Source organism: Toxorhynchites rutilus, chromosome 1 (genome assembly GCF_029784135.1).
Source record: "Toxorhynchites rutilus septentrionalis strain SRP chromosome 1, ASM2978413v1, whole genome shotgun sequence".
NCBI classification, from domain to species: domain Eukaryota; kingdom Metazoa; phylum Arthropoda; class Insecta; order Diptera; family Culicidae; genus Toxorhynchites; species Toxorhynchites rutilus.
The window spans coordinates 114,277,805-114,294,099 of NC_073744.1; the positions used below are offsets into that span (position 1 = coordinate 114,277,805).

At 38.6% G+C, this 16,295-nt stretch overlaps 1 protein-coding gene across 1 annotated transcript; it reads right to left on the reverse strand.

Moving 5' to 3' along the window:
• Positions 1 to 5,283: 5,283 nt before the first annotated feature.
• Positions 5,284 to 6,286, reverse strand: LOC129761351 (transducin beta-like protein 2). Its single transcript, XM_055759068.1, has 3 exons — positions 5,731 to 6,286; positions 5,488 to 5,673; positions 5,284 to 5,423 (listed from the first exon to the last, which is right to left on the reverse strand). Exons 1-3 carry the CDS (start codon positions 6,284 to 6,286, stop codon positions 5,284 to 5,286), a joined length of 882 nt encoding a protein of 293 aa, XP_055615043.1.
• Between the last annotated feature and the right edge of the window lie 10,009 nt (positions 6,287 to 16,295).

Sequence of the window (16,295 nt, forward strand, 5' to 3'; positions counted from 1 at the left end):
TAATATGACTGGAATACTTGGTGAAATACGATAGAGCGCATGAAGGGTGCAAGCGAAGCTGTCACCGAGTGATGAAAGCTAAGCGGGGCACCGTCAACGAATGATGGGTGCAGTTGCTCCGTGTGAGCATATGACCGACACAATGGATGCCAGGTATAGCAACCCGCGCATAGGGAGGCATCACTTATGTGTGAAAAGCATTCAGGTAATAACATCCTTCCATCTTCCAATTGTACACGCGTATTCTCGAACTTGTCGCTCAGCACTCAGCAATCAACAATACACACGGAAATCTCAACCAAGTACTGATAAAAAATTATGCAAATAATGGAACGTTGGGACAGAGAAGTACCATTGGAGAAGAAGTAGAAGGAGAGGATGTCATCGGAAATAAGTGTTACATTTTATATTCTAGGAATCATGTTTTACGTTTTATGATCGATCAAACTTGATAGGCACTCATGATATTTCTTAAACCAAACGTATCCTTTATCGGGGAATTCTTTAGAGTTCTTCACCTTTTTTCGACATTCAATATTTAGTTTTCGATAGCTTTCTTCGATCCCTGTGACATCCCAACTTAAAATCAAAACGCAATTCTTATATCGCCAAAAACATTTGGAGTATCCCTATAGTATTTCGTTTCGTATCCTATTATGAGCTTCACCAATAACCATTCACAAATTCGAACAAAGAGGGTGTCGATTGTTTTCTTATTCGGTGGATATCACGGTTATTGTGTGGATATCACTATTTATTATGGCTGCTTCCCTTACTTCTGTTGTTTTGAAAAGGCTTTAAACTTTGCAGTTCATTCGCCTCTATATTACGGAAGCGATGTAAAATTGACGCCTTTAACTTTTTGTTAAAAAAAAATTTCAAAATATAAATATACTAAAATTTCAACGTGAAACGACAACTGGCGCTCTGGAATATAGTGAATAAGTTTTCTTCATTTATTCAGGAGCTTCCCGCAAATGTTTCTGAAGCTGAAAATGTTTTTTCGTACGATGCCTTGTATGGTTGTAATCTGGGTCATGCGGATAGAATCAAATTGGTTGTCAAAAAGAATCAAATAGTAATGTCAAAAGAGATCCAATAATCAGGAGGAGAAAAAGGTGTTACTCTTCTTATAATAATCCACTATATAGTACTGTTATTAAAGGTCAATAAATGCTTGCGTTTCAAATCATCATTCAAATCAATTGACATTTTGGCAGATACTGAAATTTCAGTATTTTTGAGCTCTAAACTTCTCTAAACATAATCGACCGATACTACTGCAATTTCACGATATCCGTATGAAGTTCATCAATCGTCGCTGGCTTATTGACATAAACCATAGACTTGACGTAGTCCCACAGGAAATAGTCTAATGGCGTCATATCGCACAACCGAGGCGGCCAATTGACTGAGCCATTTCGTGAGATAATAAATACGCTCACCAAACTTGGTTTTCAATAAATCGATTGTTAAACTCGCTGTGTGGTTTGTGGCGCCGTCCTGTTGAAACCACATATTGTCCAAGTCCATATCATCCAATTCGGGCCAAAAATAATCGGTTATCATTGAGCGGTCACGATTCCCATTCACAGTAACGTGAGGGTCTTGACCATCACAGAAGAAGAACGGCCCAATGACGCTGGACCATAAACCGCACCAAACCGTAATTTTTTCGGAATGCAATAATGACTCATGGAGTACGTGTAGATTGCTGCCTGGTCAATAATGCATATTTTGCTTATTGGCAAAGCCATTCAACCAGAAATAAACCCCATCTCTGAAGATCCAGGACATTTTGAAGTTGTTGCTCAGCCTAATTCACGAACATACGACACTTCTGGTGGTCAAGCGGCTTCAGTTCTTGCGTCAATTTGATCTTATAAGGATGTAGGCCAACATCTTTTCGCAAAATTCGCCACAACGACGTCACAGTATTGCCCAACGCTTGAGAACGACGTGTGAGAGACAGATTGGATCTTCCTCAATTGATGCGCTAGCGGCAGCAATATTCTCGACACTACGGGCACTTCTTTGTCTCACTTGCCCGGGAACATTTTGTACTGTGCCAGTAGATTCAAATTTTTCCACTAGACGCTCAATTGTTGATCTGGCAGGACGATTAGGACGATCACAAATTGGACGTAGTGCTCTAAAAGTTGAGGCAATTGACTCCGAATTTTGGTAATAAATATTAATAATCTCGACTGTTGTTGTATCGTATATTTTTCCATTATGGATTGGCAATCTTTACTGAAGAGAAATGTCAAGAGAGCGGGAAAATATATGACATCGTTTGCTGTCCGTATCGGTCTACTTTTGTAGCGTCCCTATTGAGATACCCGTTAGCAATACTCATGTTTTAGAGCTGCTAGAAATGTACGATATTAATTTGTGAGTCTTTTTATGTAAAGGATTATGTTCTCTGAAGCTTGAGTCGATTTTTTGCCTAGTTTCCACGGCCTTTTAAATGGATATTCGCCTCTATATTATGGAAGCGAGGTGAAATTCGCCGCTTCTTACTTTAAAAAAATAACCAATTTCAACATGAAACTACGACAACTGGCGCTCTGTAATATAGTGAATAAGTTTTTTCGTTTGTTCAGGAACTTCCCGCAAGTGTTTCTGAAGCTGTAAATCTTTTCCCGATGGCTTTCATGATTGTAACGTATGGTTGTGAAGTTCTGACAAACAATGGAGGAGGTAAAATGAAAATCTGAACACAGAACATACAGGAAAAAATGAAAAAAATTTGAATGCTTATAACTCGAACATTTCTTACTGGACCGGAAAGATGTTTGCATCAATTGATATGGAATATTTCTACGCATCTATCGCAATTATTAAAATGTTATTTTTCATTTGATAAACAATTGAATCACTGTAAAATGTTAAGCGTAATCCAAACGAACTAACTGCTTCGTTTTGATTGGTCCGATTTACGGTTTCTCCAACACAGCCATCAAAACCAAGCCAAGCCTTGGGGAAATAGCCATTTCAAATACAAGAAAGTTGGGGGACTTTTGTTCTCACCGAAATGTGTTCCCTAACAGAGAAATCGGCATTGCAAATACATGCAAGTCGGGGGTATTTTTGATCCACCTAATGTGTTTCCCTAAGACGGACTTCAAATCCATGGATCGGAATTGGAATTAGCCACGTCAACCTTGCGGTTATATCATAGATATAACCCACCCATTTTTTAAAATGACGCATGCAAAATTGTGCCGCAAACATTTTTTATGCTAATATTCGATCGCCGTTGCTCATAGTTTTGCAAACGACAATTAGCATCATAATTGAGTTAGAAATGTCCAGAATGATAACTATTGAACCAAGTCCGAAATGTCACTTTTGACGTTTGATTCACACAAGACGTTCGGTTTCCATCACTAGGCGCCTTAACTGTGTTTCCGTTAAACACAGCTAGCATGTGATTCTTATGTGTCAATTCCTATTAACACTAACGTTTGCTTTGAAAACAATTGACAAATTTTAGCAATTTTTCATGTGTTCACCTTAACATCTGGAGATGAGACCACTTGTGCATCATCAATCATAGTAACCCATGACTTTTGAAAAATAATTTGACAGCGCTATCAGTTGAACTGCAGTAGTTATGGCGAAAACAGTAAAATAACTGCGCTTCATGGTTTGTGCGTACTGGAAGCTCCATCCCGTTGCGAAGAAAATGGACATCGTCAAGTACTTTTAGTTCGGCGGATACGCCCGTTCCGATATCTAAAATAAAAAAAATGAGTGCATTGAACGGAAGCCTGGTTCTGGTCGTCCAACGGTGCTATTCAATCGTTAACTGCAGCTGAATCTGAAGCAGATGTGGAGGGAAAGGCAGCTACATCTTTCCGGAGCAACGGGTCTGACAGTGAAAAAAATCCTAGCGGAAATGGGCATCATCGTGCGAACACGTAAGTCAAGACAGGTCGTGTCGGAACAATTAACTGTGACCCAGAAACAAAAGGTGGAAGTGATGGACAATACTTCGAAGTAGAATGTCGCGGTCATCATGGGCGACGAGAAGTATTTAACGCTGGATGACAACGACTGGCAGGGAACTTGCTACTTTACGTCTCTCATCAAGGAGGTAAGGTACGACGTGAAGTACATCTCCCACATCAAGTTCTCAAAGGAGGTGCTTCTGTGGCTAACCATCAGCGAAATGGGATGTCAAAGGCGCTCTTCTTCGGTTCGGGACTTGCGGTGAACGAGGAGATTTACAGCACAAAGTGTCTGCCGAAAGTTGCCTCTTCTTCTTCTTCAATGGCACTAACGTTCCTAGAGGAACTTCGCCGTCTCAACGTAGTATTACTTGCGTCATTTTTATTAGTACATAGTTGAGATTTCTATGCCAAATAACACGCCTTGAATGCATTCTGAGTGGCAAGCTCTAGAATACGCGAAAGTTGCCTCCTTCATCCAAAAATATCATCCGTACATGACCTCCGCCCATTACGCGAAGAAGTCGTTGGAGGAGATGAACTTCTTGAAGATAGATGTTGTTCCGAAGTCCACCAACCCTCCTAACGTTCAACAGCTGCGTTTCATCGAGAATTTTTGGGCAACCTGGAGCAGAGGGTCTACTCCAACAATTTTGTGGAGAAGGAACTCATAAATAAAGCTAAGAAAGAACTGAAAAACATGCTAGTAAGTAAGTTTCTGACAACAATAGCGAATGTTCCGACGAACTGTCAGAAGACCGCCCGATAAGGCGTCGACATATTTTTGTGAGATTGTCAATAAAATTAGGTTTTATGGGAAATTTGTCCCATTAAATTATCTTTTGTAGTTTTTTGTATCACCATCCGAAAATTTTCCATTTTTTAAAAGCAAGCGTTATAGACGAAAGAACTTTATAGTTTAAAGCCTCTATAATAGAAAAAAATCAATCAGTCTTTTTAACACTTGTTCTAATTTTTCATAGCTCAAAATTTTCTGTTTTTGAGTTATCATATGTTTATGATGATGATGATGTTGGATTAAAGAGGCTTTATACTTTTCAGTTTATTCGCCTCTATATATATGTTTATTTTTTTATTTGAGCCATCTTATAATTATCTACTGTTGTTGTTGTGTTGAATTATGAAGACTTTGAACTCGAAGAGACCAATCGCCTCTAACATGTTATCTACGGCTTCATTTTCCATATTTCAATTTAAAATGTAAATGTTCGAAAATGTCTCACAATAGCAGATTGTATCTTCTCAAGACGATGTTAAATGATAGTGCTGTTGTAGCAAACAAGAGTTCCCGCTTTATTTTGAGCATCTATGTCTGCTTCAATCTTCCTTCAGGAATTTCTAAGGCAGTTTTAAATTCAGGAATGTTGTGGAAGATGCGAATATAGCGATCCGCACAAACCAACAGACACTTCCCAGTTGGGTCAAACTTAATTGCAGTAATTTGTCCTATAACGATAAGAGATATTTTTCATGCACGTTTTATATTTGGGATATGTTGTACAAAACTTACCCAAGCACACATTTTCAATCGTACCTTCCAAAGAGCCCGATGAAACTGAGAATATTTGTATTGATTTCCCAGTTGCAATAGCTACAACTTTACCCAAAGGGCTAATCGCCACAAGCGCAGCTGCGCTTGTTTGTTCATAGGTGCCAGATTTGAGACACCGGGCCGACTCTCCTTTGTAATATTCAACTGCACGAGTACAAAATATATCATTGTACAGTCATTTCATTACACGATCATACTTACTGTTGATATTGAAGATCTTCCAAGTTCCATCTTTACACACGGTAACCGCCTTTGAGGTGTCTCGGTCGAACGCTATGTCAAAAATCCCTGCTTTATGACCGTTTAAATTGAACGCCTTCTGCACCGATTGGAATTCGCCAGATTTGTCGAACCTAACCTCCCAAATCGGCACGTCACTGGTGAACCCGCAGGCAGCAATGAATTTACCACAAGGAGAAATCTTAGCCGAGTATGTATTTATAAGGAAGGTGTCAATCTTTTCGAGTACATTTCCGTGTGCATCCCACACAACCATTTCAGTCTTATTGGTGCATGTTATTAGATATTTTCCACTCGGGGCTACTCCAAAGCCCACAATGTCATCTGTGTGGGCACGGGGAAAGCTGCTTTGTTTGGTCGGGTTCTGAAACCAATTGCCAACTTTATCCACTTTGTAAAACTCGATACGACCCTCGTTGTACTTGAAGACCACCAACGCACTCCCATCCGGAGTCCAACGCACCCGCACCGCATGATCATAGTCCACATTGATACGGAAAGACCGACGATCTTTCATGCTGTCAAATTCATTTGTGCTCCAGATGAATATTATGCGATCTAAAAAGAAACATAAAAAAATGGGTGGGTTATATCTTAGACATAACCGCAAAGTTGACGTGGGACTATCTTAGTTTAGTTAGTTAGGGACTATCTTAGTTAGTTAGTTAGTTTAGTAATCATTTATTTGTATTGAATAAATTTTTGATTGAATAAAATAATTCCCGAATTGAATTTAATTCAATATATTTGCTTTGTGAGTCAAAAATATTGAACAAATGCCTTGTAAGGTCAATTCATACATTGTGACAGATTATGTTCTTCATTACGAGTACATCAAATTACTGCCCTTTTAAGTTTTGTATGATGCATAGGACTTATAGAATATGTCAACGGAAGAGTTATCAAACGATTATTGTATTTTACATTTCCCTCTAAAGTGTGTATCTCTCGTGTGTACGCACATCTCGAATACTGAATTTACTTGATTTGATGAACTTCGGGCACTCATTTTCCATTTTGACATGTACTTCGAGCGCATATTGTTTAATCAATAGGCCTTCTCGCAGCAAATGGTTATCAACATTTTGCCTAATTTTCCAATGATATGCGTAGAAATTCAGATAGCAGAAGACATGCAGGCATATCCTTCAATGCAATCTTGAATAGCTGAGTCAAAACGTTGTGTAATCCGTGTTAGGAAAACACTTTCCGGAAAGCAAAAAAAAAAAAGACGGGTGGGTAATGTCGGGGACATAACCGGAGTGACGTAGGACTATACAAAGGGGATAGCTTTTGTAAAATATTTATTTTAAATATATTGTTTTATTAATCGGATATCCCCGTCCGGGATATCTTAGGTAGCCGGGATCCTGATCTTCTGCTTCATCTATACCTGTTCCTCAGAAACGCCGATGTCAACGTTTAATGATGTTTCCTTCGTTGTGTCCCCGTTTCATATCCCTCCTATCCGATCGATAAACTTTTACTTAGTCGCGGCAATACATACACACACTCTTTACAGATGCACGGGCCAAAGGTTGTGCAGTCCACTGATCATTCAACAAGAGCCAAAGGTTGTACCGCTCATGACAACTCTACACGAACTGATGATTGCGCCGGCTAGTGACCATTCTATCCTGGATTCCTCGAGTCGAGAAAGACGCACCACGCTAGATATGGGGTACAGACTAGGGGGCCGTTGCTGATTAATGGTCAGCTGCATCCCAATAGGAAGTAGCCCGTGTCGGGCACACGTATAGAGCATCGAAGACTGCAACATACCAATTATGAGAACACTTGTAATACTAACCTCGAGCCAACCGCGAGTAATCGGTTACATATTACTAACATAGTTGTAAGACAAAAATTGTCAAAATATTGGACTCCCGGCCCCGTCAGGCTAACGCCACATGTGCCTTAATAAAAAATATATTTTGGAAAAAAAAAAAAAATATTGTTTTATTTTCTTTTCCTACGTGAATACCTACCTATCCACCTGAAAAATGGATTAGTTTACTGTTTACTCTTTATGAACATGTTGGTGGTTCTGAAAAGAACCTTTGGTGTTGTGTTTTTGTTATCACTCGATATCCTCATCTTGTTCGGTTAAACCTTCCTGTTTAGCTATTGCGTTTGCCACTCGCCACAGCTTTCACAGCTGGATAATTTCTTCCCATCCAGCTTGTGACATGTTGTACAGTAAGTTACATTCAATGCGACGTGCCGAAGCACCACTCAGTGTCGCATTGGAGCCGATTTTAACCTGTAATTGAACATTTCCGATGACAGTGGTACAGTGTCGACTTTCAATGTGGGGTCATTATTTGGACCCCGAACTCTATGTTTACAAAAATGTTCAACTGAATATGTCGTATTGCAGGTCCGTCTAATTAGCTAAATGTCGAGCTAAATATAAATTACTATACTTTCAATCTAGAAGCAATTTAAGAATTGGTGAAAATTGAATAATCGGGAAAGTCCCCAACCATCAATAAGCTCAGAACAACTGCCAAATTCTCATACTCATCATATCCTGGCAAACAATATATAAACAATATATAGACAAACTTTTTCCTTCTTCTACCTGCTGCCGTTTTACGATTGCGTTTGCCACTCGCTGAAACTAGTAGTTGCCTTGATGAGCGCCGAACCGAAGCTGCTCTGTTCCTGATGCGGGTTTTCTGATTGTCGTGAGCAGCTTTGCAAGCCAACTCGAGCACTCCGACGGCCAAACCTCTCTAATCGCTGTTAGGTATACTGGTGCTCCGGCATCAATCCGTTCGGCCTAGTTACCCTTGCGGAGCAATCAGTGAATGCGACCAACAGGGAACTGGAGACCTGCACGGTTCGAGTGAGATTTTGCCTTTCCCTTAACTTGTCCTCCTTTGTTACGTCCACACGTACACGTTGCTGCTTGTTTTCTTTTTATGATGTGATGCGATGCGATGTTAAACGATGCCGTACAACCACACTGGTTTACGGTTTGAAAGAAAATGAGATATTTTTTTGGGGTCCGCGCGTTTTGTACTCTAGCGGTACACACTCACAGGATAGAGACAAATCGGCAGACTCAGCCAAAGGGGCGAGTCCAACGAGACGAACGAATGAGCGTTAAAAGGCAGCGATGGCAAAAAAATACATTCATTACGATTTGTTCGCTCGTTGGATTCACATGCAGGCTAAAAAGGGTCCTTTTCAGGATCACAAAATTATCTTCACTCTAAAGAGTTTATTGTTTTGTTATCACTCGATATCCCCATCTTGTTCGGCTAAACCTTCCCGTTTAGCGATTTGAAGTCTGTGTTAGGGAAACAACTTTCAGTCGGAACGAAAATGCCCCGACTTACATGAATTTGCAATGCCAATTTTCCCACGCTCCATTGATTTGAAGTCTGTGCTAGGGAAACACATCTCAGTCGGAACAAAAATACCTCCAACTTGCATGTGTTTGCAGTGCCGATTTCCCCCAGGCACCTTGCTTTTGAAATCTCTGTTAGGGAACACATTTCGGTGGGAACAAAATCTCCCCCTACTTTCAGGTGTTTGTAATGCCGATTTCTCCAATGCTGCTTGGTTTTGAAGTCTGTGTTAGGGAACACATCTCGGTGAGAACGAAAATCCCACTACTTTCATGTATTTGCAATGCCGATTACTTCAAGGCTGTGTGGTTATGAAGTCTGTGTTGGGGAAACCGTAAATCGGACCAATCAAAACGAGGCAGTTAGGGCGTTTAGATGACGCTTAACATTCCACAGTTATTCAACTGTTTATCTAATGAAAAATAACATTTTATTAATTGCGATAGATGCGTAGAAATATTCCCTATCAATTGATGCAAACATCTTTCCGATCCAGTAAAAAATGTTAGAGAAATAAGCATTCAAAATCTTTTATTTTTTCCTGTATGTTCTGTGTTTAGGTTTCCATGTTACCCCCCATATATTCCGGTTAGACGTAGTCCCACGTCAAAACAAAAAAATAGGAATTCACGTCGATAATAATCCGCGATAGTCTTGCGTAATTTTTTTGTTTTTGTATGTCATCCATAAATGGGAACGCGAAGAAACAGATAACAAATAATGCAAAAACTTGTCCCACTCTCATTCGCTTGACCTTTTCTCAACCGTTTGCGTCATATACTCTCTGGCTATCCCAGTATCATTTTTGCACCTTTGCGCAACATTTGTGGACCGGGACCGAAAACCGAAAGAGCAAGTGAAAGTGCAGCAGCAAAAGTGAAAGTAAGAGAAGCAATCTGATGCTGCCCCGATGCAATTTTTCGCGGCTTCAACACAGGAAGGGAAGACTGGAGGAACACTAGTAGCGGATGGGAGCAGAGATTATTTTTTTCCGGGCAAATCAAGTTGAAAAAACCGGTATTGCATAACCCGACTACGTTGAGCGGGATGTCCTTTCACGTATGATGCAACTTGCTCGGAAAACAAATGTGAACGCGATAAATATTCGTTGCTATCCGTCGATAGTGGGTGAAAGTGTTATTTGATAAATTTAAGTTTAATGGTTCGTACAGTAGAAAAATCCTGTAGAACAAACTAAATACAAAATTTCATGAAGAGCGCAAGCAATTTGGTTAGTTGGTCGGGTTTTAGACAGAGAGGACCAAGTCGCTAATTTGAAAATTTCGAGTTATTTATTGCATATGAGGGGCTTAGAATGAAAGGGGTGTAAGTGATTTGATCAATTTCTCTACATCGACTCTCTCTTTTGGTCATAGCTTAGCTGCAAACTCATCTGTATTTAATAATGTGGAAGATAGATCAAAACCTCATCTATCGGATTCTATAGCAAACTCAAATTGGAACGTTTTTGTAGTTGAGTTATTAACTAAAGGAAATGTTGATGAAGAGAAATCTATCAAGTCACTTACACCCCTTGCATTCTAAGCCTCTCATATGATTAAACATTTTGTAAGGTACACACCACATTTATCAGATTTGGATAATCACGGATACAGCAGGAATAACGAATCGAAATTGTTTTGAATGATCAACGAAAACGTATTCAGTCAGAGTGAACCATGTACTACACTGCATTTCACAACTATAGAACCACTATTTTTTTCTGAGTTTCCAGAGATATTTAAGAAGTCGGTTTAATTGAAGTACCGTTCTGAATCATATTTCGGACAACATCATATTTCGGACGCTTTGTTCTAATATCTTGAAATGCTTAATGCACTGATGATATAACTAATAAATTAATATCACAATTGCTTCTTTAGAGTAATCCCTTGGTTTCACTATCATTTCATATGAGAACTACATTTGAATTATAACATAATCGGCAAAAATCTATCAACACTACTCACTATCGTTTGTGTTTGACGTTTGCTTAGCATGAGAACGTAGAATTTACCCGTTCATAAACATTAAAATTTCTCCCGTGTTTCATCGGTTCTCATCATCGTTTACAGTTTACTGTGATTGGTAAGTGTTTCGCAGTTAACTATAAAATATTATCAAGTGTAATGTAATTTTCGTTCAAAAAATTACAAAATAAAGTGTCCGAAATTTGAATGCAATCGGTCCGAAATTTGATTTAGTGCCCGAAGTTTGATTTTTATTCGCTTCATTTGAAAAGCATTTTATTCGATAATTTGTTTCATGTTTTCAATCAAATAGGTACCAAAGTAGGAAGCTTAAAAGCATATTGAACTAATTTATTGAAAATATCAACCAAATAATACCTGTGCATGAAGTTTAGGGCTGTTTTCTGCATCATATGCCTTAAGTGTCCGAAACATGATTCAGAACGGTATATAGTGCAGGATATAATAACTGTCTTCATTTAAAGAACTGGTTAGAGGCGAATGAACTGCAAAGTTTAAAGCCTCTTAAAAACAAAGAAGAAGAAGAAGTGAAGAACTGGTCATTTGAACTTTATCGTTGGGTTCGGGCGCGAAACAATCAAAAAATTAAAATTCCAGTGTTTCATAACTATAGAACCAGATGGAAAAAACCTCATTCCTTTACAAACTAAACGTCAATTCAACATGAATTTCAATAAGTTTCTAAATCGTAGGTCATCTTTAATTCTCAATCAGTTCAAATAATCAATTCGGGGTTTTGACCAAGTTGTGCCATGTTGTAGTGTGTATCTCGTTCTACGCAGAGAATACTGCTCGTTTAAGCTCTTCAAATCTCTCAAACTGCTTGTAAGCTGCATCTACTATTCATACGATAACTCCTGATCGGTCCAAAATCTGAAGCCCTTATTCATCAAACCATGTCATGACTTTCCGGATTTTATGAATTGAAGCCAAATTGGAAGAATACAGATTTTCCTTTCGTGTTCTTGTGGCCGAGTATGTATGAGGGAGGTACAATATTCAAATATCACTGCTAATAAGACAGGCGTAAAATGGTCGCTCGAAATGCATTTGCAGCATTCGTTCTACGGACAATGTGGATAGCGATAATATTGTAGTCTAAGCTTCTCCGTATTCCATTCATTGAGTATGAACAAGCTATTCGCGATTCTAAACACAGCTTTCACAATTTATCAGTCTAGCGAGCGATCAGACGGCAGCGAGTCTTTCGAATAACCTTTCTCAAGGCCGAGTGTTTAGTTGAGTTTTCCAAATTGGTCTTTTTTCAAGGCTACATGCGAATGAACTGATGAATTCAGAAGCCTCTATAATTCAAAACATTATCATCATCGTCATCATCATTCAAGTCGTCTTGCTCCAGCATTAAACAGCAGTCTGATGTCACACACAATGCTGATGTGTGACACAATGGTTTTCCTCGATTGTAAGGAATAATGAATGAAATAAAACTGGAGATGTAATTTTGTTCGATGGGAGCACTACGTCGATTTGCATGCCGTCTGGTGAAGAGTGCCTTTGTAGTTTTGCATCACATCATATTTGAATCTGTACTGGGGTGTACGTTTAAAATTTCAGAAACAAGAGCGTTACGTTTGGGGTGCAAAGTGTCGAGAGTTAAGACCTCTTTCTCAGTTGCATAAAGTGTTATGTCAATCACTTCACTCGAAAGATAAAATGCGTATGAGTAATGCTGTTTACTAATTAACCTAAAAACTTGTTTCAATATCTCAAAACTTGTTTGAATGCATACTTTTGAAATCGCAAAAATCTATAAATATGGATACCTGCTTGAAAGTCCATCTTATTTAAGATTTGTCGATGCATGTCGTTGGATGTCAGTAAAAGTTCTCTAAATGTTGTGCTCGCCTTGACCAATCTCAGTTCTTATTTTCTTACTGTGTTGAACAATTTTTGACGTAGAGCTACGTCTTTCAGGAAGGGTGTCAAATCAGAAAACAGGTCACGTTTTTATGAAATAAAGTCAACGTGAATAACTATTTTCACTGTGAACGAACTCTCATGATTTGCATACCAATCGAATCGGAAATTCTCTAAGATTTGTTTGATATGCTGTACATCACAATTCGTTAATCTCTAAACGGTTAAAATTCATGAAAACTCGTATCTCGAATGCTTATAACTCCAACATTTTTTAATAGATCGGACAGATGTTTGCATCAATTGATAGGAAATATTTCTACGCGTCTATCACAATTAATAAAATATTATTTTTCATGAGATGAACAATTGAATAACTGTAAAATATCAAGCGTTGTTTAAACGCCCTAACTGCCAAGTTTTGATTGGGCCGATTTACGGTTTCCCCAACACAGAAATCAAAATCGATGTACTTGTGTAAATCCGCTCTGCAAATATACATGCAAGTCGGAGGTATTTTTTCCCACCGAGCTGTGTTTCCCTAACACGGACTTCAAAATTATTGTGCCTGGGGGATTCCGCTTTGCAAATACATGCATGTCGGGGGTATTTTTTGGTGTTGAGTACTTTTGTACTCGCTTGTCGTTGTGCAGACCGGAATATGTTTCCCTCATACATACTTTTAAACTGAGAATCCTGGGAAAATCGTCATTTCAGATTTTCTAGAGGTGAACAAATTTTCGCGGTTCGATAACTACGTAAATCTAAGATGTGCAATAATTTCAGAGGGAAATGTAAAATACAATGATCGTTTGACAATTCTTCCGTTTACAAATTTGGTAGTCCTAGGCATCATATCAAACGTAAAAGGACGTTCATCAAATTTATTTGTAACGAAAGACATAATCTATTACAAAAATTTCGATGCATTCTAAAATAATATTCGAAGTGATAAACAAGTGGATTGCATAATATAATTGCTTAGTTCTACGTCGAAAATATGCGGTCGTGTCCTAGATATAACCCCTTAATTTTTTTTCGTCACAGAATGTATTTTCTGGATATGCAATAAGCAAGCATAATGTAGAGCGGAATCAAAGCAGAAGAGAAATATTGAATAAGAGGTTCGTCGTCGGTTTTCATACTGTGGAGATTCTACGAATTGTTGATTTTATGCGTTATGCGTTATCAATTAGATAACGGTAGTGTGGGACAAATATAAAATCGGCTGGGACCGCACTGTATGTAGTACGGGAAAAATGCCCCGATACATATTGAATGCGATATGTGTATTGTTCTGAGTGCGTGCGCTGTTCTCGCGAGAGCAAGAATGAATCATGAATGAACCATTTTCAGCTGCGTGTACAAAACAACACAAACCCATCGGTCCTTTTCAAGGCCGCTAAAACTTTCGACTAAAGAGTTATTTAATAATTTTCGATGCTTTCTAAAAATCTATTAATTATTTATGTTTGCCTGAAGAGAGCCTCTGTGAACTCAGGAATGTGTTTGGATTTATTGATGTAATGATGTTGTTTTGAATTGTAGAGGGTTCAAGATTCCTCAGTTAATTCGCCTCCAGCCTTGAAAAGACCAATTTGAAATACCAAACTAAACAACCCGGCCTTGAGAAATACTATTTGGATAGCCTTGCTGCTTAGATGACTGATAAATCGTGAATGACTGATTTGTGATTTTTCAATCGATCAGTCAACTTTCGTGATGCATTGTTTTCGTGTTGTAAGTATTTTTCAACATTGAGAGTTGTGTTCTTCGGTACCTGAAGTTGAAATTTTGTTTCGATGGTATTGCGCCTCCACAGCCACCGCATAATAGGTTCGGTTCGGATTTTCTATTACCGTTCTGCGTCTGCTGAGATGTTTCGTTCTGCGTTGGAGATGTAATTTTGCTAGGAGAAACTACTACTTAGATATTCAAGAAGTTCCTTATTCTAATTTCAGTGCTCTAGATAGCGAGCAATCAACAGTACATGTTTTGAATAAATTTGAGGATCTACTGAAATTGTTTTGTGAAGCGTTCGCGCTCCTAACTCAGCGAAAGCATTCATTTGTCGGCCCTTATCATTGCTATCAATTATTTGTATCAAAGAGTTTAATTATTAATTTTCTTCAATGTTTGTGCTCGCCGGCAATAATTTCGTAGTTCTATATTAACAGTGCGGTCGTGTCTTGAACATCACCCTTCTTTATTTATCTTTTTTTTTTCTTGGTGGCCTTAGTCACCATGACTAACATATGTTTGTGGCCCCTATGAAAGAAAGGTTGAGTACCGCTGCTCTATACATGTGCAGACAGAGTGAGCCATGTGTCAATCAGTTGTACATTATAATTAAACAATTTTCAACACCAAACACAAACCAAACTTTTTCTTGAAACTGCTGTGCTCAAAATGTGCACAAACTGCTGTAGTGGATGGCAAAAACTATTCTGCTGAACGCAACCATATGTTCAGCTGACCAACCCCACATCCCTTCTCGTTCTAATTTTCATAAGAGAATGTCATACTTTGACTTACAACTGTTAGTTGATTGGAAAATATTTTGAAATTGTTCACTCATAGTGAACCAAGTCCTAAAAAGTTCTTGACTGTTCAGTCAGAGTGGACCATGTATGTATAGGAAGCCAAGTAACTGTCTGTTTAGGGTATGATACTTGATGTTTTTTTTTCTACATTTATCATGCGTCAAAGTATTGCCAGAGAGTAACCAACATTTCTGTGAACAATATTGAACGAAAAAGTTGAATGCTTCGAAAATTGCAGAGCACTGAACTTCAAATTCGTTTTTCTCGCAATCATAAAAATGTCGCCCGGTCCGGTGTGACTTAACACCGACCAGTTGTGGGAGAGATGTTCTGCTAATCTTTTATCAGAAGCTTCTGGAACCTGGTACTTGTTCAGGATAACTCTGAAATATCCAACAACACTTTGCGATGCAGAACTTGTCAATATCTTAATCCTGCTCAAAGTTATTGATGGGTTTTCACCCAAAAACTCATGATTTCAATTTTAATCTACACACATACAAAAAACAACATAGTTTTCAAAATCACATATTATATAGAGTAAAATTTTTTCTTTCAAATTCGTTTTTCTCGCAATCATGAAAATGTCGCCCGATCCGGTGTGACTTAACACTGACCAGTTGTGGGAGAGATGTTCTGCTAATAGTTCATCAGAAGCTTCTGGAACCTGGTACTTGTTCAGGATAACCCCGAAATATCCAGCAATCGCTTGATTAGCTTCAAAAATGTTCCGGATCATCGGAATGAGATGGAAC